The sequence below is a fragment of the Lichenostomus cassidix genome, chromosome 8, assembly GCF_008360975.1.
Source record: "Lichenostomus cassidix isolate B80296 chromosome 8, HeHo_3.0, whole genome shotgun sequence".
NCBI lineage: Eukaryota > Metazoa > Chordata > Aves > Passeriformes > Meliphagidae > Lichenostomus > Lichenostomus cassidix.
The window spans coordinates 9,069,427-9,092,682 of NC_139489.1; the positions used below are offsets into that span (position 1 = coordinate 9,069,427).

General features: G+C 48.6%; 1 protein-coding gene across 1 annotated transcript in view; it reads left to right on the plus strand.

The window, feature by feature from the left end:
- The first annotated feature begins 1,238 nt into the window (after window positions 1–1,238).
- The window catches only part of ZSWIM5 (zinc finger SWIM-type containing 5), a 96,896-nt gene continuing 74,878 nt past the window's right edge, over window positions 1,239–23,256 (plus strand). Inside the window, exon 1 of the mRNA XM_085067745.1 lies at window positions 1,239–1,933. Coding sequence (XP_084923871.1) covers window positions 1,255–1,933 — 679 coding nt within the window. The 5' untranslated portion in view covers window positions 1,239–1,254. The remainder of the gene's footprint in view (window positions 1,934–23,256) is intronic.

A 23,256-nucleotide genomic window follows, 5' to 3' on the forward strand; every position in this document is an offset into this window, starting at 1 on the left:
AGGCGCATAATTATTTCCTGTTTCCTAATTGCATCGCCCTGTTATTCCAGGAAATGTACTCTTGCTCTGTCAGTAAGAATAAATAGGAGATCTCTGCAACAAGGGAGTAACCGGTAATGGTCTAGATGTGACTGAACTGCAGATAGGAAGGAATCGGTCTTGGATTCTCAAAGCACTGAGAATAATAGCAAGAAAACTGAACTCTGAGACCTGTGAGCTCTGCTCTTCCTCAGAGGTTGTCACTTAAATTTAGACAGGACACAAAAACAGGAATGTATTTCTGTGGAAAATCTTGGATTGGTGTCCTCCTGGACACAGCTGCAAAGCAATCATACCTGGGGGGGGTGTAGAGGCCTAGAGAAGTGGACTTCAGTTGCAGCAGCCCTGCACTGTGCTGGTCCCAGGGTGCTGCCATCACCCTCGGCTGAAAGCAGAGGCTGGTGAGGAGTCAGCACCCTGGAATTTGGGGTGTCAGCTCAGAGAGTGTGTGCTGAATGCAATCCCACCTGAGAGCACTACAGAGCTCCTGGGAGCCAGCAGTACCTGTGTTTTTCATCTTCTCCCACAAAGGCCGTGTGTGGTAAAGGACCTGGCGGTTCCTGTACCAGAGAACCCTGCTGTGATGTATGGGACGAGCATCTTCACTGCAGGGCTTTAAAAGAAAAAGCAAACCCTGATGCCCATGGAAGGGCAGGGCACTGCTGTGTGCTCTGTTACTCGATGTAAAGCCGGAGGTGATTTACAGGTGAGGCTGGATGTTGATTTGTGGGCGGTGGAACCGGGCACCGCCGGGCACGGAGCAGCAGCACTGCCGATCCCGCGGACACCCCCGGGGGAGCGCTGCCACCTCCAGCGCCACGTACCCCTTTGTCCCGCTCGCTCAGTGGAGCCTCCTGGCACTCGGATGGCCTCGCCAGCCCCTCAGTCGCCACGCCGTGTGGACCCGCAACAGCAGGGCTTTCCCCTCCGGGCACGGGGGACACAGATCCCTTGTGTGTCCCCCTCCCGCTTGGGGGACACGGCCGGGAGGACAGCGGGCGGTGCCCAGGGCCATGCTCTCCCCACGGCGGGAGCCGGGCAGCTGCCACGAGCAGCGGTGCCCCGACGGGCGGCGGGGGCGGGCGGGGGGCTGCGGAGCGTCCCGCCCCGGCGGGGCCGGCTCCGGGCCGGCGGGACCAACCCCCCCGGTCCCCGCCCTCTCCTCCTCCTCCTCGGCGTCTCTCCTCCCCTCGCCCGGCTCAGTCGGTCGCAGCCATGGCGGAGGGAGGAGAGGGAGAGGAGCTGCTTCGCCCGCCGCTGCCCGCCGGCGCCCCGGGCCCCAAGCGCTTGTGCTCCCGGGCCTGCCCGGCGGGGGGCACCGGGGCCGTGCACCCCCGTCCCGGGGCCGCGGGGGCCGGCTCGGCGGGGCCGGGCGCGGGGGCCAGCGGGGCCCCTCCGGCGCTGCCCGGCTGCTGCCCCGCGGCGGCGGCGGGGCCGGCGGGGCCGGCGGGGCTGGCGACGGCGGCGGCGGGGCCGGGGGGCGGCGGCGGGGGCGGCGGGACCGGCAGCCTGCTGCAGCCCGAGTCGCTGCTGGACGCGGCGGCCAAGCGGGTGGCGGGGAGCTGGGCCTTCGAGCGGGTGGAGGGCCGCTTCCAGCGCATCCCCGAGCCCGTCCAGCGCCGCATCGTCTACTGGAGCTTCCCCCGCAGCGAGCGGCAGATCTGCATGTACTCCAGCTTCCAGCCCGGCCGCGCCGCCGCCGCCGCCTCCCCCGCCAGCGCCGCCGCGGGGGGACCCTCGGCCGCCGCCGCCCCCGCCCCGGCCGGCGAGGAGAGCCCCGCCGCCGGCCCGCCGCCGCCCGCCGCCCCCGCCGCGCCGCAGGGCGAGGGGCTGCCCTTCCGCCGCGGCATCCGCCTGCTGGAGACCGGCGCGGTGGACAACGTGCTGCAAGTCGGTGAGTGCCGGGACGGGGCCCCCGGGGGCTCGTCTGTGTCCGTCTCCCCCCCGACTCCCCCCATCCTCTTCTGCACTTAAGCCTTTTGTCTGGCGCGGTTGTGGTTTGACAGGAAAATCCTGCCCCGGGGGCAGGGACCGCCGTGCGCTCCGCCGGGAAGATGCCGGCTTGGGGTTTGAGGGGGTGGGAGGGCGAGGGTGACCTTCCCCCACCTCGGGGGGTGCGTCTGCCCGGGGGTCACCGGCAGCTGCCCGCAGCTTGGACGGCGTCCGTCCAGTCCGAGGGAGAAGATAAAGACCACCCCTCTTTCCCCCCCGCAACCCAAGTGCCCGTCGGGGGGTTGTATTGAGGGTACACAGCCCTGCCGTACCCCTCGACCCCGCAGCCGCGGTCCGTCTCACCCCCGAGCTCCCCCACCCGCACTCCCACGGGGGTCCTGTCCCTTCCACCGGGAGACAGGCTTATAAACATAATGCATCTCTCCAGCAGCTCGGAGCGTTCCTCTTTGTCCTCTCCATCGGGGCTTTCCCTGCTCGGAATATCTCTAGGGGTGGCATCAGCCCCCGCTTTCCTCTTCCCAGCCCCTGCACGAGCACGTCCAGCGGGGCCGGCTCGGGGGGAGCGGTGGGGGTGACAAGTTGGGTGGACCCGCGGCCACCACGGTGACCTGGCGTGATGCGCGTGTCGGGGACGGATGCGCACGGCCTTCCCACGCTCGTTCGGTGTCGAAGGGGCCGTGGGAATGATGGTGGGAATAATGGCATCGTGTTTTCTCTCCATGGGCAGGTGGCTTTTGTGTGCGCTGGCGGAGGGGGATTGCCGGAGAGGAAATGTTCCTCTTCCCCTGTCCTTCTAGTCTCTGTCCCCATCTGAAATCCGCATATATTTAAAGAGAAACAAATTGGGGTGTTTTACATAAAATAAGCCGCTCCTCGTTGTTATTGGAAGGGATTGAAATGCGCGTTCCCATTAAAATGACATTAGGCGAGAATTTGTTTTGCAAATGCGAAATGTAAATTCATCTTGTGCCAGGGTATGGCGTGAATGAGTGAAGGGAGGGTGGTTTTTGTTGTAAGGAATGGGTAGTTCGCTCTGTTTATTTAAAGAGCCGTTCTTCCTTTTGGGGAAAAAAAAGCTGCTTAAAAAAATAATAAAAATCCCATTTGGTACAGTTTACATTCAGAAGAGCATTATCAAAACATTTTCCATTTGAGATGTGAGAATAGGAGGCAGCAGAAGAATTCTCCTCCCACCTCTGAGGACATGCAGTGAAAATTCCTGAAGCACAAAAGGTTTTTCTCTGAGGATATGATTATACCCTTTTTTTTGGCGTGAATTAATATTTTGTAAGGGCTGCGTTAAGATGATTAATTATTCTGTTTAAAATACTGTGAAACTCAAAACCAAATAATTTTTTTAGAAGGAGAGGAGTAGCTCTTCAGGAACTTCAAAATTAGGGGGAGGGAAAATAATAGCTTGCTGAGGGTGATATTTTAATGATGTGCCCACCGAGGTGTGGATGCAGTGAGCAGCTGGTGTGGGAGTGGGAGACAGAGGTGATGGTTGCCTAAACGCAGGACTGGTTCTGTACAAAGGAATTTTCTTTTTAAATGAGTTTTTAAATTTATTTGTCTTTGAAACATGGCTTTGGTGAGCCTTTACCCAATTCTGTGAAGGATCTGGGTGAGCGCTGGGGTCAGGTGCATGCGGGACACGCAGCAGAACAGTCCCATCCCAAAGTGATGTCCAGTGCTGGTATCCAGCATCCCATCTGCCCCATCTTCCTGCACTTCCTGCTGCTGCTCTGGACGAGCCAGGGAACAGGGAGGATGGTCCTGGCTCTGGTGTTTCATGTCCCCTGACAAGTCTAAACCGTCTCCCCAGCTTTGAAATCAGAGCTTGTGCTCATTGTCCTCCGAGCCGTCAGCTTTTTAAATGAAGCAGCATGTTCTGGAAGCGCTCGCCGCAAAGTCGGTGGGTGATTTATCTCCTGTTTTTGCAGCCCGAAAGGGGCGCGCGGGATGCTCGCCATGGGAATTTGCCTTTGGAGCTGGGGCGGGGGAAGGCTGGGGTCTTGGCTGTGGTGTGGCTCCTCTTCACACAGCAGTGGGTGGGTGATGTGGGGTCAGACACCTCTGTTTTTGTCCCCAGAGCAGCCGTGTCACAGCAGTCCCTTGCAGCCCTGAGCTGGAGGAGAGAAATTTACATCAAACAAAAGGCTGTGAAGGGCTGTGTGTTTATAGACAGGAGGCATAGCTGAGATATCCTCTGCCAACTTTCCACATCCATCCTGTGGATGCCTCTGGAAGGTGAGGTGGAAGAGCTCCAGCCACCAGAGACACAAACACTTTGTGGCTGCGTGTGTGTGTTTGCAATTAAGATAGGAACTTGGGAACCATTATGTCTTGGAAAAAAATAAAACCCCAACCCTGGCTTCCTTGATGCTCTCCAGCACTAAATCAAAACTACTGTTCCCCTCTAAGGATCCCTTTAACGGACACCACCAGCTCCCGGCACCATGACCTGAGGTTTGCACAGTTGAGATTTGCTCTTAATAAAGATCAGATGTTTATACAGTTGTGTTTCTGACTCAGACCTGTGAAAAAATAAGGATAGTACAGATGTGAAATTCCTTCTCTGTGTGGTTGGAAAAATCCTTTTGAAAAATTGAAAGACAAAATCCAGGAGGAATGACCTTCTGGCGATGGAAGATGGTGTGGAGGGGTGAGGGTTGTGCTCGTGGGGACAAAGTGCTTCAGGCTCTGGCTCCTTCGTGCTTACAAAGCTGGCAGGTCTGAAAAAAACATATATGCCACATTATCAACCAATAATTCCTTCATGCTTAGTAAAACTTAAACGAGGCTTAAACCCTGATCTCACTGGAGTCATTAAATTGATTTTTTTTTTCCCCCTGCTCAAAGAAAGATCTTGGATGTTGAACACAGGCATCTTTGTCTTCTTAAAAACTGCTTTATTATTATGTGTACAGATCCCGTCTTTGTGTGTGTGTGGTGTGTGGGTTTTTTTTCTTTTAATTTTTAGACAAATGACAAAAGCATGCAGGAAAGGAATGCAGAAATGCCAGGCTTAATATAAAGCATGCAACTGCACTGCATGCCGGGAATCCTAAAGGATACAAAACCTTTAACGACAGCGGTTAATTTTTAACAAGTTCACTTGCATAAATATTTATGAACAAAAGTTTTTTCACTATTATCTCTTGGGTTTTTGGAGAGAAAAAAGACCTTTGGTGGATTTTGACAGTGAGCTGTGATCTGGCAGAACAAATTCATGTTTCTCGCCTGCGCTCCCCAGTGTGGTATAATACGGTTTGCCCTCGAGTTGTCTTGGATGCCGATGGGTGGGCAAGTGTCCTGGGTAATTTTAGGGGGGAATTCTCCTTTTCCATTGGTTTTACAATTACTTACGAGGGGAAGCATCGAGCTTTGTGTTGTTCTTTGGGTTGTAACCAGCCACTTAGGAACCTACATGGTATGTGCTCCTTACCCACAGATAAGCCTTTGTGCCCCGATGGGAAGGTATGCGGTCCAGCCATAAGTACATAGGCAGAATTTACTTTTGCTGTTAGAATAACAATGAAGCAGGGCTTTAAAATGCCCTGGCTTTGTAAACACTTGAAGGGAGCCTGTTTTTTTCAAACCTGCAATTAATTCTGGATATTTTATCTGATGCTTTGCAGTTCAGTCATGGGTACCTTCCCATGTTTCCTAGTGTGGTGTCCATGCTTGACATGCAGGTGCTGGGGATTTTCTAGCCCTGCCTCAACAGCCTTCTGACTTGGCAGAGGTTAAGCAAGACCTGATACCTGTAAATGATACCTGTAAACGCATTTTAATTGGGTGAGTTCAGATTTGGAAGCTTTTTATTACACTTCAGTTTCAGCTTATGGTGGTGTGTGTCTGTAATGATGCCTGTTGAAATGTAGCTTCAAAGGTAAAAATACCGATGGGTTCCAGTGTGGTTGAAACCACTTCAGGCTTTTTTTTTTCCAAGCTATTTTTAGGCTTTAAGCTTCTTTTTTTCTTCTCCCCTAAAAATGCTCACTTTTAGGCAACCATTTGGTTTCCTGCCCCTGTGACGTGGTACAGAGTAGAGTCTAAATTTATATCCAGTGGTGTTTTGCTTTATAGAGCTGTTTATTTTGGGGAAAACACTTTGATGGGGCTCTCTAGGGTGAATTGTGGTTGCTTTTGTTTTGTGTAAAGATTGGTCTCCTCCTGGGTCTGGGTTTAAAGCTGTATCCGGTGGGAGCAGGTTTGGAAGGAACGCCATGGGATGTGAAAGGTTTTTTCAGGTTAAATCCTGGTGTCCTGTGTCAGAGTCCTGCTTAAGGGAGTTTAGTTTTTCTGTATCCTCTTTAGTTTTTGTGTGGGATGCTTGTTGTGCAACATGTATCCAATTTGTTAATTAATTTTTACTTTGTTTTTCTTTACTGGTAGATTACTTGATCCTACCCTATGTGTTAGAATATTTTAAACCACATGAAAGGAGCTGGCAGAGGTTCATTAGCCCTATCATGATGGAAACTCTTGTACATTTTAAATATACATTAAGCTCTTTAGGTTCCTAATTATTTTTTCCTTAACATATATAATTAAAACAAAGTATTATTAGGCATTAGAACTTACGATCTGTTTATTGCTGCTCCCTCATAGGTGAGATATTTCTTGAGCCTGTTCTGGACTGTATTACAGAAACTGAAATAGAAGATGATGAAAACCACCAGAGTTTCTTGCTGGTAGTGCAGGGGGAGCTGAGATGACAGCTGGAATTTTAACCTTTTATTTTAAGCAGATTTATTTATTGGCTTTTAAGTCTTTTTTGAAGAATATAAACAGATCCTCTGAGGTTGGGATGTCTTTTGAACTAGGTGGTTAATTAAATGATACTAACTTAGAGGCCAGAGACCTGAAAAATAAAGTGCAAGAAATAAAGTATTTAGTTTTGGCTTTAAGAATAAATAGGTTTGAAAAATTTTTTAGAGTATGACCAGTCCTAGTTTCTGGCTTGAGCTGGCAATAGAAGTTTGTTCTCAGCTCACCTGTGCTTTATAAAGCTTAGTCCAGGTGAGATGCTGGCTTTCTTGGCTTCCAAGTCGCGTGTCATTCACAGCAGATTTTAATTTTGCTCACATCTAGAGGGAATATTTTAGGAAATATTTAACTGTGCTAAAACTGCAATAACATAAACCACATGTGCCTGCTTGCTTTGTTTTTGAAGCTTTGTGTGAGGGAATGTGCTTTGCTGTTATTTGACACTGGCTTTGATGTTAGATGTTTTATGATTAGTCCCTCAAACCTCTGATAGGACTTTTGGAAAACTTAAATGAGCTTGTCTATCTGATAGCTCTGTAAAGCCACATTCAGCTGCAAATTGTCTTGTGGTGTGTCAGCTTTTAATTTTCTTTGAAAAAAAGAAGGTTAAAAAAATAATATTGGTGGTAATAGGATGGAAGAGTTTGTGAGCTTATGTTTCCTTGGCATATATTGGAACCTCACCCTGGAGGAGGACCTGGTCCATGGGGGAGATGGAGTTCTTGGTGGTTCTGGGGTTATGTCCTGCTCTCCTTTCCCAGTGGGAGACATGCTCCCCTCTGGGGTTAGCTCAGATGAATGGCATGGCCAACCTTGTGCTTGCATTTATTTTTCAGAGGTTTTGCATTTAGGTGACAATGGATAGCTCTGTGTTTGGTAGTGATGCTGGTTTTCCCCTGCTGCTCTTGAGGCTGGAGTAGCTCATGCAGGTGAAGAACTGGGCTTGGTTTTTTTTTGGGACAGCAGCAGCATTTCTTCTCCCTCTCAAGGCAGCCAAGCCTGGGCATTTTCAGTGTGAGGCCAAGGCTTGTTGCTGCATGGTGCTACTTTGTGCTTGAAGCAAGTGAGTTTTCTTTAGGAGATGTGAGGCAAGTTGTGCTGTTTCTCCCAGGGGTGTGAAGCTTTGACCTCATTCTTCTGGCTACTCTCTGAAGAGTCAAACTCATGTGGCGTCCTGAGTGAAGTGATGGGGAAGGAGCATTTGCTTTTCCGGGCTTGTTTCCATCAGTGGGGCAGTGGAGGACACCTGGGCAGGTGGGTGCTGGAATCACCTCCTGGCTTTGCTCAGCAGGAGGCAGGTGATGGTTGAACCTGTGCTTCTCCATCAGTCCCTCCATCTGTGGCTGGTGCTGGTGACTTTATTTTGCAAGGAGGTGGAGGTGTGGAATGTCTGAAGGATGTTAAAAATTAACTTATGGTATACCCTACTGTATATTTGATGCTGTCTTGAAGAGGTTGTGTCATGGAATTGTCATAGTCCTGGTCTTTTGGGGATGAGAGGAGGGGAGGAAAATGACTCCTCTGAGTAACTGGTTCCTGCCTCTGCTGAGCCTTGGCTTTCTCCAGCGTCAGTATCAATAGAAATTGATCTGTTTCCCGATAAAAACAAAAACTCAAACCTTGGCTGTGCTAATAAGTGCAATAGGACAAATCTAGCTTCTAGAGCCAGGATGTGGGATGGCAGTGGGAAGCTCTCCCTGTCTGCCCACAGTACTGCCAAGGCCCTGGAGATGCTGTCCTCCACGCTTAGCGGAGAAGTACTGAGCCCATTTCATTTTTCACCTGTGTTCACAAGGGTTTGATGTGTGGGCTTGACCCTCAAGTTCTTTTGTGTCTTTGCAACAGATGTTGGGAAAGGTCCTGATAACATCTTGCAGAGAGACACAGGTGCTTCAAAACCCCTTCTTGGGTGATGTGAGGAGGAAAGCATCTTCATGGTATTACAATAAAATATCCCAGAAATAAAATTCAATTTTTCAAAGGCTTTTTTTTTTCTTTTAATCTTGATGTTTAAATATGAATAGATTCCACTTGGTTGGTGTGGTGGGTGTGTTTTATTAAATGCTGAGGATTCACCTGTGCATGACACCACCACATTTCTTTCCAAATGGATTTTCTAGTGCTGCATTTTAAGAGCATTTGCTTTTTTGTCTCAAGCTTATGGCTTAGGATTTTGTGCAGGATTGGGGTTAGTCCTTTTAAAATGGTGCATTTAAAGTAATGCACAAATTAATAAAACCCTGGGCTTTTACTTGTCGCATTGTAGGTGCGTGTTGCCAGGGGTTTTTCCTTTTTTTTTTCTTTCCCCCTCATTAAAAACAAAGACACGAATGTGCTTAGGAAGCAGATCTGCTGGGATGCCAGCTTGGAAGGTTTGCATGCAGATATATTGGTCCAGCTTGCTGTCTGCAAATGTCCTGCTGCTGTCGCCCCGGGTTAAAATGGGACACGGGGGTCTGTGTCCCCCTTGCCATGCCCTGCTTGTCACTAATGCCCGTAATGAGCTGCCTGCACCTTTGCCACCCAGCTCGTTTGACCGGGGCTGCTAATCATTATTGAGGTTCGCTCAGCAGGATGCAGCGTGGTATCTGCCTGGCTGCTGTCCTTGCACCTGGAGACGGTGCCCGTGCCCTGCAGCTGCTGGCGCGGGGAGATTCCCCGTGGGAACGCTGAAGGCTTTGTGTCTGGGACCTTGGCGAGGTCAGGGCAGGCTGTGCCCCCGTTTTGGATGCTGACCAGTAGCCCTGGCCTCTGACCTGTGACTGATACCAGCATGTGGGTGACTGCTCGTGACACCAGTCGCAGCCATTCCTCGTTACTGGTGCTGTGTGGTGTTTAAAGGCTGGGGTGGCAGGAGATGCTTCGTGCTGTGCCTTGTGTGGCTGCCTTGATGAAGATGAGTGCCCTGTCAAAGGAGTGGCAAAGCAACAAATGGTTCCTGAGATAAATAAAATTTCCATTAATGAACTACGGTGGCTTTGGATGCCAAATTAAAAGAAGTGTGTCTGGAGGATGAAAAATAAATGCATTTTCTGTCTCGCTCACTAGTTTTCATCTCTTTTGATTTTCTTTATCATCAGAAAGACGTTTTTAATTTTTTTTTTAAAGCCACTTGTGTTTATTTTGGTAACAGTTCATTGGCTGCTCTGTGTACAGAAGCTTTCTCTTGAAAGTACTGAAACTATATTAAAAGTGCTTTTGGCTGTCATCTTTTATTTTGCTTCTCCTTCGTTCTTTTCCCAAAGCTGGGTCGTTGCTATATCAAATGCTCTGAAACTGTCTGGTAGCATTTTCCCTGCGGTGCTCTGTATAAACTGGAAATAAAAAGGGAAGAAATTGCAGGATTTGGATTTCTGCAGTTTTTTCCCCCTCTGTGTGTGCGTGTGTGTGTCCCATTGAAGTCTGAGCAGCTGTCTCCATCCACCCAGCCCGCTGATGGCATGCACAGATCTGTTTCTTGTGATTAAAAGGAGAAATAATACCCCAGTGTTCAGAGAGGGGCTGGGGGGTGAGTGAGCACCCGGGGCACAGTGCGTCTCCCCTCCTGCCTGTCCCTGCCTGCTTGGCCCAGTGACCAAGGAGCTGGCATCCCTGTGCTTGTCCCTACAGCCTTGTGGCTTTATATCTCAGCCAAGTGCCCTTGGTGGTGGGCTGTCCTGCTGCAGCATCTCCACCCCAGGGTGGGCTCCTACATCCTGCACTGGCGACCTGCAGACGCCCTGTGGTTTTTATTCTTTTCTGAGGGTGTCGAAACATTTCGGTGGCGCTGCAGCCGCTCGCTGCCGGCGTGCTTTGAGAAATACCCAGCAAGTGTCGAGCATCTGTCTGTGAAGGGGGAGGAAATCCCCCCCCGTTATTATTTTCTCTCGATTGTCCTCGCTTGGTGTGGCTTTGGCTATTATGGGTTTGTAAAATAGAACTATATATGACCTTTTATCTTACAAGAAATAGGTTAAGCCATTTTTAAAGAAAGTGGTGGAGTCAGCAGTGCTGCTAAGGAGCTGCTTTCGCATGGTTGATAGGCTGTGAAGCCGCTCAATGGACTTTGGTTTCAGAGACAATATCTGTTTAAATTAATCTTTGTCAGATACATGCCACTGCAGACAATTCAAATTCCATTTGCTTTCTGATCTCATAACAAAAAAGCACCTTACACTGGTTCTTTTATCGGAAAATTAACTTTTGTCTGTGTGTCCTGGAAACAGGGGTGGCATAAAATCTAGTTAAAAGGCTCTGTTATAGGAGGATTCTGTTTCTTTGTACAAGGCAGACTTTTTTTCCCCCTTCTTTCCCCTGCGTGCATTTAAAAAGAAGACGAGTGTTTGAGATAGATTAAGGAGAATGCCAGCAGATGGACCGATTCTGTTGTTGCTGCTGGCAACCATCTAAGCAGCCATTTTGAACAATGCTGATACCGGGGTACTGATAACACAAAGATGAGGATGGGATAAATATCCAGCTAGTCCCTTTCTCCCCGCCTGCTCCTCCTCCCTCCCTTTCACACTGCTGCTGCAGCCCTGTTATTAGAGAACCCGATTGTTTCCAGAGAAATGCTTCATCCTCTTAGCTCGGCTGGTGGATGTCTAGAGTTGCTTATCTCCTTGATTTTGCTCATGGTTGGTGGAGACACTGGCAGATCAGCTTCTCCCAGGAGTGCCCACACCATTGGTCCTAAGTGCAATGGGATGTATGTTTGGGTGCTTTGCAGTGGCAATGCTCTTTTCCTTGCCCCAGTAAAGCATGGGATTGTTGGTCCTTGCTTTACAAATAGAGACAGTTTCCTTCCATCCTTGTGCACATTTTATGTGCTTAATTAGAAATTGGGTGTATGAGACTGAGATCTCCTTTATTGCCAAAACAATTAGCATGGGGCAATGATTGTAAATTGAGAGCATCCCCATTGCCTGGTCTCTTCATCTCTTTCCCCCACTCGTGTTGTTGTCTGGCTCTTTGGTGTCAGGGTCATGTTCATCTCCTGGACCCACTGCTCTTGGAGTTTCTTAAGGTCAGCAGCAGCATCTCTTTGGCCTGCTGGATTTTTGACACTGGAATTGGTAACCTTTTGTCTCCCTGTCTTGTTTCCCAGCTCTAAGGAAATAACCCTTTAACTGATGAAGAAAACCCAACCAAGCTTCATCTTCTACTAGCAAACAACAAAAAGGCTGGTTTGTGTTCTGCAGTTGGGCCAGGATGAGCACAGGGCTCTTCTGGAAAACCTACTGGGCTTTGCCCTGATCTCGCTGTAGTGTAATATGGTACTGAATGTGGGATCTGGAGAGTAATCAGGGGATGCTGTGTAGCTTAAATGTTCCTGGAGCTGAAGGTGAGCAGCAATGAGCTGGTGTGTTCCTTCTGCCTTGCTAAAGTCTGCAGACCATGGGCTGGAACTTTAACCTGCTGACATTGCAGCACATCTAAAAACTTTGAGTGAGGCAATGCTCTAACTGCAGCTTTTGGTCCAGTTAAAACTTCGTTGGGGTTAAAAAATGTGCGGATAAGTCTCAAAGAAATATGTATAGAGCAGAATCATGGAACATATATCTAATTATACACAGTAGATGAAACTTTACTGTAAAGCAGCAGATGTAAGGATTAAAAAAAGGAGCTGGGCAAGCATTTTATGGTTTCCCTTTTTAATTTGTCCCCTGTGTCTGGTATGTTTGAGGCAAAAGTTGGTTTTTCTTTTTTTTTCCTGTTGGGAAGTATCTTTTCTGTTCTGAGTCTCCCCTCTTTTAAGCCTGCCTTATTTGATCTGTAAGATGTGGACTGGCCATATTTTATGTACTTGCTAAAACAAGGGGCATCTGGCCTGAAAGTTGAAAAATCAGGCTGTAAACTCCACTTGGAAATGTTGTCATGGTGTGTTGGGAAAATGTTGAGGTCAGCTGAGCTCTCCGAAGACTTGGACTGAGAAACTGAGAGTCTCAGCAGGTTGTCTGTCTTTGAGGTTAACTGGCACCACTGACAGATGCTTTGAGTGCACTCAGAGGGCTCCAGTGCCTGTGTTGTCCCCAGCCACCTCCTCTTGTGGTGGCTTCTGCCAGGTTACTTGACCTTGATTGGCCTCCTGTTGCACTGGGAGATGACTTCTGGAGACTGGAAAGTGAGTGAGGGAAGGAATGTCTGTTTTAAGCAGATACCTTCTAGGAGAGGTGATGAGTGGGATGTGGGAATGTGCTCTTCTGCCCCTTTGGCTCACGATGAAGCCAAGCGTTAAAAGCTCTGATACATTTTGATGGAGAGGAACTGCAACCAATGTGTGATAAAGCATGGTGGTGAACTTGGGTGGCTTGTGGTGTGCTGCTTCTGCTCAGTTGCTGCCTCTGTGGAAAATATTACTCACCAACAACAGTCACAAAGCAAGTGCTTATGAGGATGACCAAGAAAGAGCAGTGGAGTTTAGAGTGCTTTTGAGCTATGCCCTCGGAAATTGGACAGAGTGGAGCTTAGCCATGTTCTTTCCCTGAACTTCCCCTTCCTAGAGCTCTCTTCATCTCTTACTTCCCTTGAGTTTGACTCAGTCTGCTTTAGCTTCAAGGGACCCCATCCCACTACATAAAATTCACTTGTGCTGTACTTGCTGGGAAAGGGTGCAGAGGGAAATTTTGCTGTTACCTTTCGGTCTGTGTTGTGATAAAAATATGCTGTGACTTAGGCTCTGAAAAATCATAAAAACTTAGCAAAACTAGACAGGATAAAGATGAATGGTTAGTTGTTTCTAGTCATGACTCAGCTTCTCAACTTTCCCTATAGAAAAGAGGGGTGTGGAAGGATGACTTAATGGGGATTGATGCTTTCCATGAACGAGGCATTCCTGGCATCTGAAGGAGGCACAGGGCAGTGGTGAGGTTTTCCCTTGCCTGCCTGCCTGGTTTTTTGGCTTGTTTCTGGTGGCTCCCAGCTTAGCCCAAATGCTGTGGGAAGGCCTGATGCCCAAGAAGGTTTTTTCCCCCACCCATTCCCACACCCACACAGAGGTAAGCTACACCAGGGTTTCCTGGGCTGTGAGGTTTGATGAACGATTAACCTAAAAATGCCCTGAGTAGGAAGAAAATGTTTCCAAGGCCTAAAAATCTTGCAATGCTTCTGAAGTGGGAATGGGAGCTGTGGTTTGCCTAAGCAACTTTTCATGCTCCTGGCTCTGCTGTGAGCTGGCTCTGCTTTGTGGGTTCAAGGGTATGTTTGGGATCTTGCTGAGACGGGAAGGCAGCCCTCCAGGGCTGGGTCAGCCAGAGGGGCTGCCTTCCAAGCAGATGTCCTTTTGGCGTGAGGCTCAGCAGGTTTAAGACAGGATGTCCCTATACTCCAGAGAGCTGAAAGCATTGAAATAAGTAACAGGCTGGGAATGTCTGAATGCAGTTATGAATTCCTGGGGAAGAGGATTTGGCAATGGCAGGATGTCTTGTGGGCAGGCTCCACGTTGTGTATGGGGGACGCACCTCACTGTCCCGTGGGCTCTGCTGAGAGCCCAGCTCTGGCAAGGCAGCATGGCTCCATGAGCTCCTTCCTATTCAGGACAGTGCCAGGTCCAGTTCCAGCACTGAAGAAGACCACTGCCCTCCTTGTCCATTGCTTCCTCTGTTGCTAAATGAGAGGAGAAGCACCTCACTGTAGAGGTGGGGGCTGTGGTGTCAGCCAGGCATGGCTGTGTGGGGCTGTGGTTGTTCAGCTGTGGCTGTGGTGTGGTGACCCAGTGAAGTAGGGGTTTGCTGGCTCTGGGGGTGGCCCACAGGTTCACCTGGTAGCTGTGGTGTGTGTGAAACGAGGATGGAGCTGGCCAGGGAGGTGGGCACAGGGACACCTAGGTGAGGGGAGGTTGATTTTGCTCCAGAGCTGCGTTAGTGGCTGGGCCTCAGTGCCTGTCCGTCACTGAGTCCCAGTGGTCACATTCCTGAGGGCTTTCCCAGAGCTGCCTCAACAGCACGGGTGACGCTGCAGCTCAGGAAGGAGCTGTGACAGCAGGATCCTGACCCTATTTTCATAAATAGTAACAGCATCTCTAAAGGCTTCGAGGGCTTGGTTGGGAACAGAACGGCTGGGTTCCCCTGTGTCTGGCAGTGGTCAGCAGCAGATGCTTGGGGAGGAGATTAAGAAGCAGGGCTGGAGCAGAGGGATGCTTCCCTGGTGTGAGCAGTCTCTCCAGCCAAAGGGCTGCCCTGGCCCTCGGCTGCGATGTGAATGCAGAAGGAGATGGTTTGTGACAGCAGCCCTGGCCCCACATCTCCTGCAGCACTGGGATTATCCATGAGTGTCTTTGGGGCATAGCATCCCTTCTGTGGGCATCAGGTTGGCCCTCCCTGGCAGGGTCCGCTGGCACTGCTCTGGGAGGCAGCAGTGGTGCAGCACTGGTGGGGCTAAACAGGCTTTTGGAGAGACCAGCACTTCTTCACCCCACTTCGATGCCATCCCAGATCTGCAGGCTGAGGTTTGGGAGAGTAAGTGAAGCTGTTAAGAGCTGTGGATTTAACAGGGTGTGAGGAATGTGTAGTCAAAAAATGTGCAGTAGCACCAGACTCTATTCTTTCCTTTTGTCATCACTATCTTCTTGTCAGTTTGACTTTGCTAAATATTTTAACGCTTCTCTAATTGTAGGACAAGTTAAATTCCCTGTGCTAATATTTGAACAGGGTTAGCGGTCTGGAGGCAGCTGCAGCTCTCTGAAGGGCTGCCTCATCTCGGGGTGTCTGCTGCATGTCTGGCCCTCTCTCTGAGATGCCCAAGGTCATCCATGGAAGAATAGTCCCAAGTGTATGGGATATTTGCTGGAAAGAAGAATTCTTCAACCTCCTGTTTGCAACTTTTTAACGTGTGGCTTGTTTGTTGTGAGCTGCAGTGGAATTTGTAGCCTGTGGTGGAAGATGCATCCGGAGGATGTTGGATGGACTGCTTTGGATGGAAGTGCTGCCACTCAGTAGCTCCTGACACCAAGTCTGTGAGATCTCTTTGCCTTGTGGGTTTTGGGCAACATTACTGTATTTGGAACATGCAGCTGCTGTCAGAAGGTTGGGTGAAAGGTTTTCCTTGGAGCCCAGGAGAAAGTGTTTATTCTTTAAAAGGGTAACTTGGGGTGAGAAAGAAAGAAAGAGAAGCAGCCTAATCTTGCAATTTAAATATATTTAACGATTCCTTCTGTTTAAGTTTGCTTCCTAGCCTTGATCAGAAGGAAATGCTGTTAGCTACAGAGTGGAATAAATCGAGGGCACCCTTATCTGTGCAAGATAAATTACTATTGTTTAGGAAAGACACTCCAGGGATTGAAGAATTTAATTAAATACACAGGGATTATGAATATGCATGTAAATTAGACAATCTAGATATGACATGGCTACAACTGCAGGGAATTGTTCGAACTTAAAAGTGTAATCATTCTTTTTATCGGGATGTGGGGATGGGTAACAAATGAGAAGATTCCCTTTCCCATTTTCCTGTGCCTCGGCTGGTCTCAGGTCATTAAGCAGTGGGAATTACCCGTCGCGGCTCAGCCCTCCACCAGCCCGCAGAGATGATGCGCTGGAGCCTTTCTCCACCCTAATGAGCTGCTACAGGAGCTGAGGGAGAAATGGGGGTTGTGGTGAGGGGCTGCCACTGCCATGACCCAGATAAGGGGTTTGGGAGGGTGGGGGATGTGGTTTGCCTTCTGCTGACAGAGGGGAGGAGAGTGCTGTGGGCAGGGTGCGCGCTGCAGGCTTGCTGCTGGCTCTCCTGGTACCTCCGCCTGAAAGAAGGATGCTCTCCGAAGGCATGGAAAGATACATACTGAGGTTTCAGAATGTCTCCCTAAAAATCACCGGTCTGGGGAGTGCAAATATTGATTGATCAGCTTTTCTGCCTTTTTCTGGTGGTTTTACAGGGGTGCGCCCCTCCGGTGGGATCACTGCTGTCTAGAAAGTAGTATAGAAACAGCAAAATTTCTTTTTAGACTTAAGATAAGTATGAACAAGAGAGGCAAGACTGAAATATTTCTGAAGAGTCAAGACTCCTGAGGAATTTACAATGAAATGCAGGAACGTGCTCTCACTGCCCTCCCTGCCAGGTCTGGGCTCTTTGTAGCATCCTGGTGATGTGCTGAGCCAAGGCCGGTTCTTCAAAGGACATTAACTGCAGTATATGGTGCTGCCTTGAATGTGTTTAATTTGCAACTCTTAGAGGTGACATCTAATAACAATGCAGAGAAATATTTTTCTTTCTTTCCCCTGTGTCTCCTTTGTTTGACTTCACCTCCATCCACTCGGTTTCATTGTTCTGCTAAAATCAGATTTCTCTCTAGTTTGAGTCCAGGACCTGCAGGTGAAGAAATAAATTACTACAAGGCCCCCATCCTGTGAATTATTTGTAATTTTAAAAATAGGCAGCGAAACGTGGACATGATCTGACTTTGAACTTGACTAGTCTTTGAAAAGAAATAATAAAGGAGAGGCTGGATCATGACTAGATGCTTTGCCTCCTCTTTCAGTTTTTTGCTTTTCAGTTGGCCGGAGCTGGATGAGATGGATGTGTTCTGATGGTGGGTCCCCATCGAGATCCCCATAAGCCAGAGGCAGGAGCAGAGCTGAGCCCCTGGATGGCTTCCCTGGGGAGCTGGGGGTTATCTGTAGGGCCAGACACAGCTCTGCTCTGGGTCACCCCTCCACGGGTGGAGCATCAGCTTCTCCCACCTCCTCCACCCCCATCCAGTTGAGGGCTTATGGTAATCAGAAGCTCAGTCCTGTCCTGTTTGAACCACGTGGGAACAATTCCTATTTATCACTTTGAAAAGTGGTTGATTTTCCAACCCTTGGCTCATGGGTTCTGATTAAAAAACAACAAGGAAAGAAAACCCCCACATCTGACAATGTGAAATATTTAAAGCCTCCACACTGCACGTTTTTTCAAAAACCCTGGAAGACCTGCTTTTTATTTTTGTGAAGGAAAAATACAACAGGAGAATATTTGGGTGCACAAGAGCATAGAGACAGATTTGAACCTTTGTAGTAAAGTATTTCTAATAAAAATTTAATGTCCTCAAGACAGTGTTATGGCAGCTCATTACTACTAAAGGTCATTTGAAGAGTATTGATCCTAAATGTTACAGCCGAATGTAAACTTTGACTGTTACAGTTATTAATGTGTATTTATGATCTATGGGATATGTGTAAAGGGAAAATGAGAATCTAAACGGTATGGTGAGCTCATTTGCTTCAGGATTGCCACAGGCTGAGTTCATGCAATTCACCTCGGTTTTAAGCATGTCTGTCGTCTTTGTGTTACATAGATTGAACCTTATTTATTTTTATTTTTTTAGCTGTAAAAATCCTTTAGTCCTGCCCTAGAAAAGGAATACGTTCTTGAATTTTTGGTCATGCCCATGACACAAGCCTGAGCTCTCTATCTGTGCCTAAATGTATATTGGGGAGCAGCATTTTGCATTCATCTTCCATGCTGACACAGAAGTACAAAGGGCTGAACTTTGTGTGTGACTGAGTTGCAAGCATAAGTAGCAGCTCTGAGGAGCATGAATCTACTCTGAGTGTAATTAGAAGGTTATGCCACTGAAAAGCAATAGTGGTTTTTTAATTGAATTAATTAAAAATGTTGATATTGTATAGTGAGAGAACAGGTCGTACTATATTTATATTTTTGCTATACTGTAATGCACCTATATTTGCACATCAGAGGCAGAAAGGATGTATTCACAGGGAATTTTAAGGCTCTTTGTATTAAAAAAAAGAGAGAAAAATAGACAAGAAACCTGTGGTGGTAGGAGGAAGATAAACGGTGCTTGTGATATTTCAAAGTCACATTAATCTTTTTTTCTTCCCTTTTTTTTTTTTTTCTTTTTCCTTTTAATGTATGACTTTCTCCAGGGAAATTGTCTCCTCATGACTGCAGCGGATTAATGTGCACAGATCAGCTCCTGCATTATTTTTCTGTTTTGACAGAGTGGTGATTTTTATACGCACGTCCCTTTCTGCCAAGATTACAGCTCATGTTCTTGGAGTTTGGAAGAGTTCCCTGCCAAGAAGTGGCAAGGAACGGGAAGCAGCCGTTCGGATGCATGATGTTAACAAGATACTGTCCGTGGGTGCAGAGGCTGTGGGTTTGGTGGTGAGCATGGGAACCTGGTGGAGGTTGATGAGGGTGAGTGCCCACGGCCAAATTCTGCTGTATGTGCTGGGACTCATGGCTTAAGGTGCTCTGCCTGGTGCCCTGAGGATGCTGATGTGGTGGTTTGGTGGGGGTTCAGTGTTGGTAGCAAGGTGTGGGCATCCAGTAGTATGGAGGAGCCAGTTTTAGATGGGTTTGTGACTGCACTGAGAGTCCTTCAAAAGATCCTGCTGCTCTCCAGGCTTGTTGATGTCAGCTTGTTTATTTCAGATTGCAGTTAAATATATGTTTTTCTGGTGATCTCTGGTAAAGTTTCGCTTTAACCAAAAAGTGACAACTGAGCCAACTCCGGTAAACCTATGGGAATTGGACAAGTCTGGCCTTTCTTCTCTCCCTGTGGCTCCTGTAGTGTCTCTGGGCACAAACTTGACATTGCATTTCTGATGATCATTGCATCCTGTTTTTAATGGTTTGTCTAGACAGTGCTGACATAACTATGAAAATACTTTGGTGACCTAGTCTAGAATTAGAGCACATGAAGAAATCAACCCTCGCTTCTGATGTTTGCAATCAGTTTGAATGACTATACTGTAGCACAGCTTAAGAGGGAGGCAGATTTGGAGTTGCTCCAAAGAGCAAGTCGTGAGCAAAACACATCCAAACAAACCCATGTGGTAAATATGCAGTGAATAGGGAAAACGCCAAAATGCAGGTTAGCCACAGCTTGCCTTGGAGCTGTGTGACAGGTTTATGGAGTCTGGTGTAAGGCTGGAGTTCCCCCTTGGTTGGCCCAAAGTTTTTCTGGGAAGCACATAACCCAAGCTCTGAACTTGGTCTGTGTGATGTTGTACCCTGTACTTGGAGAAACTTCGTCAGCATAAAAACAATGTGTTCCTTCCAAACATCAGCTGTGTTGCTGACAGTGCCTTGCATTAGGAGTTTGTAAACTTTGGGACCGGTGACATGTCCCATCAGTTAGCTCAGAAATACCTGGCACATCTGTGCTGGTGACTCTCAGCAGTTTAATGGCACTGAACTTCACTGGCCCTGGATTTGTGGCCAGTTTCTGCAGCACTACCCCCTGCACTACCTGACCTGCCTTAGGTTACTAATCCCAGGTATTTTAAGATAACATAAGCCTCCTGAGCTGTAGGGACTGTGTGGATGTTTCTACAGAGTCCCTCCAAAGAAACCCATGTCCAGTCATTTGCTGATGGTGGTGAGGTGGACACCCTGGAATAAGGGTGTAATTGGAGATGAGGTCCTTGGTTGTAACAATAGCAACAAAGCTGTGGGACAGATTTGGTTTTGGTGGGAGTGTGCAGTGCAGTCTCCTTGGGATTGGTAGCCTTTGAGAGCTGGATTGCTGCCCTTGGAGAGGACAACAGCACATTCCCCCACTCCAGTCATGTAAACAAGGCAAAAAGGGGCAAAATATGAAATGTTGAGCTCATTTGCAGGAAAATAAATTACATGTGAGAGGGAGTCTGATGGAGCAGTACAAAGGTTCTGTGCTTCATGCATGGCTAGGTAGCACATGGAAGCACTTACCAGATGTGGGAAAACTGTCTGCTGCCCCCAAGAACTCCCTCTCTGAGTGGGAATGGGAAGAGGTTTCCAGGCAGTGTGAACAGAGAAGAAAGAAGAGGACAGGCAGGGTGTGTGCAGGGGTTTAGCTTTCTTTAGGGTGGAAGGAGAGGGATGGCAATGCAGGTGGAGCCAGGAGCAGTGCCTCGTGCCAAAGCTCTTTGGGGGCTTTTGGGTTTGTAGGTATTTAGGATGGAGAAGTCCCTTTGGGTGGCAATGCAGTCCATCCTGTCAGCATGGAGTGTTGCTTTGTTTGGCCAGCAGCTGCTTTTATTCTTGGATTTCCAGGTGGAGCTGCAAGTGGCTTGGTGGAGAGGGGCAAGAGCAGGAGCTCATGAACTGGGCAGTGGGCACAGGGTGAGGACTGGGGTATCTGTTTGCTTGGCACTGGAAGGTGTCCCCTCTGGTGTGCTGTAGGATTTATTGGTGCAAATGCTTAAAAATGCTCCTCATACTCTTCTTTTGCCTGGAGAAGCCCTAGGGCAAGTGAGAATGAAGAAAGATGGCCAGTGAAAGCTGTGTATTTGACCTCAGTCTGGCACTGAGGAGAGCTGGAAAAGTCTCTGAGGTTGATATCTGCGGGCAAGAGACATTGTGTGGATTTTATTGAGGAGGGCAATTAGGGATTTGAACAGCTTTCTGAGAGACCCCTCCTGCTGCGGGTGGATGGGGGTTGTGTGCATGGGGCAGCACCACGTTGTGCAGGGGAATGTGGTGGGTCTAGGTCCTTCACCCTGCTGCCCTCCCTGCCTGCACTGGCTGCTCCCTGTGCAGGGACAGCAGCAGGATGTAGGTGTTGTGCAGATGTGTGCAAGGGCTTGATGCCTGATGATGGTGCAGTGACTTTCTGTGCCCTTGAGCCTTTGCAGAAGCACCATTGCAATAACCAAAGGCAACTGGTCATGACATTTCGAGGCTGGTGGGGAGCCTGGCCCGCCTGCCTGCTGCTGTTGGAGGAGGTGTTTCATGACTACCATTCGTTACGTGCTTGAAAAGGGAGGAAACAAACCTTTACTGAATTGGAAACCTTGTGAAAAGGTCACACTTCTGAAAAGCTGCGCATTTTAAGACTGCTCAGCTCTGCAAAGCTGCCTTTGAACTGGAAGAGTGGGAGTTTAACACCCTTGCGACAGCTCTGGGCGTATTAAACCCACAAAGCAGGAGCTGGAACCAGCCATGAAGTTTAACTCTTACCAGGTGCGTGGCCTCAGGAGGGGAGGGAAGCCTGTCCCTGGTAGATCTCCAGGGGGAAATAGCATCAGTGTGAACCCAGACCTTCTACCACACATCAAAATATCCATCTGGGAGGGAGACGGTGCAATTGGGGAAAACTCCTGTTGTTACGCAAAATTAGTGGACATGTGAGGATGTGGTTCCCTGAGAACTGTGCTTCTCCAATGCCAGTGGAAATACTCAGGTTTTTAAATTAAAAGATAGGGTAAATGTATTTCTTCTTGGGTTTGGTCCATATATTGTGCTCAGTTAGTCCTTTTGTCTTGGAGACTCCCATGTTCATGTTAGTAACTTACTTTTAGGTAATAAAAATACTTTTTTTCCTGGCTCCTCTTCCTGGTCTCTTTGGGTACCTGTTCCTTCACAGTAACTCCAAATAGCCAACTTCTAGAGTGCCAGCACCATCTTTCCCTGTGTCTTCTCTCCTTTGCTGTGGCAAGAACGTTTGCTTGCCCTGATAAACAATGATAGAGAAATCACTGTTTATCATTCCCCCAGCTATTAGCATAGGTAAAATGTTCATTACTGGCTGTTAGTTTGAGACTGTAGGTGCTAATGGCCCCATTCCAGAGAGCAGCAGGCACTTGCAAAATCCCGCTGGTGAGCAGAAATTGATTGCTATCGATCGATAAGTCTGGGAGCACCAGCCGGATGTTTTGAAGAGGCTTTAATAGTGCTTACAGGGCAGTTGGTCCCTCCTTATCTTTTGGACTCTTTTGAAGCTTACAGATAAGGAGCCCAGGCCTGTCCCTGCCAAGTCAGACCCGGTGAGATGTGCAGGGCGTGGGTGCCCTTGCCCTCTCAGCTGGAAGTTGCCCTCCTTGCCTGCACTGCGAAGCACAACAGGTAGCTTAGCCTGTGGTTAGGGTCTCCTCACCTCACACAGGGCTCAGAACATGTCAGCAGATGCATCCTGCATTGTAGTGAAGCGAGTGGGAGCATCCTTAGCTGCTGAATTCCCTGAGCTGCGGCTCTTTGCATCCCTAGCACAAAGTGAACTGGAGAACTGCAGGGAGAACATTTGCTGCCGTGGATCTGGGCTGTGGTGTTCCTGGAGAACTTGGTCTTTCGTGGTCATGCTCTAGCTGAAACTGGTCAGCTGCTCCTCACTGCTCTGCTTAGATGCTTTGGGAATGTGATGTGTGTTCACCTGACAGACGTTTTTGTGCAACACCCAGTCCATAACTGAGCTAAGGCAGCAGTGAGCCTGCAGATGGTATAGGTTTTCATAGCAGTGTCTGTAAGCAGTGGGAGAACCTGCAAATGCTCAACTGGCCATCTGAAAAACCAGCTGCCTGTTGTCTCTGGTCTGCTCAGGCTCAGAGGCTGAGTGATCTTGCAAAGGCAGCATCCCATCTCCACTGTGTATTTCTTTTTTTTCTACTGTGGGTCCAAGGGAGACTTTGTTGACATCCCCATGCTGCTGTGCCCTCTCCATTCCTTCTCATCTGGGACATGCTTCAGAGCCCTGAAGTAGGACAGGATTGAGAGGAACTGGAGATGCTGCAAATAGAATACGCTACTCATGATGTAGCCTGATGGCTTTTGGTGCTGGTGAGAGCTCAGGGCACTGGGAAGAGCACA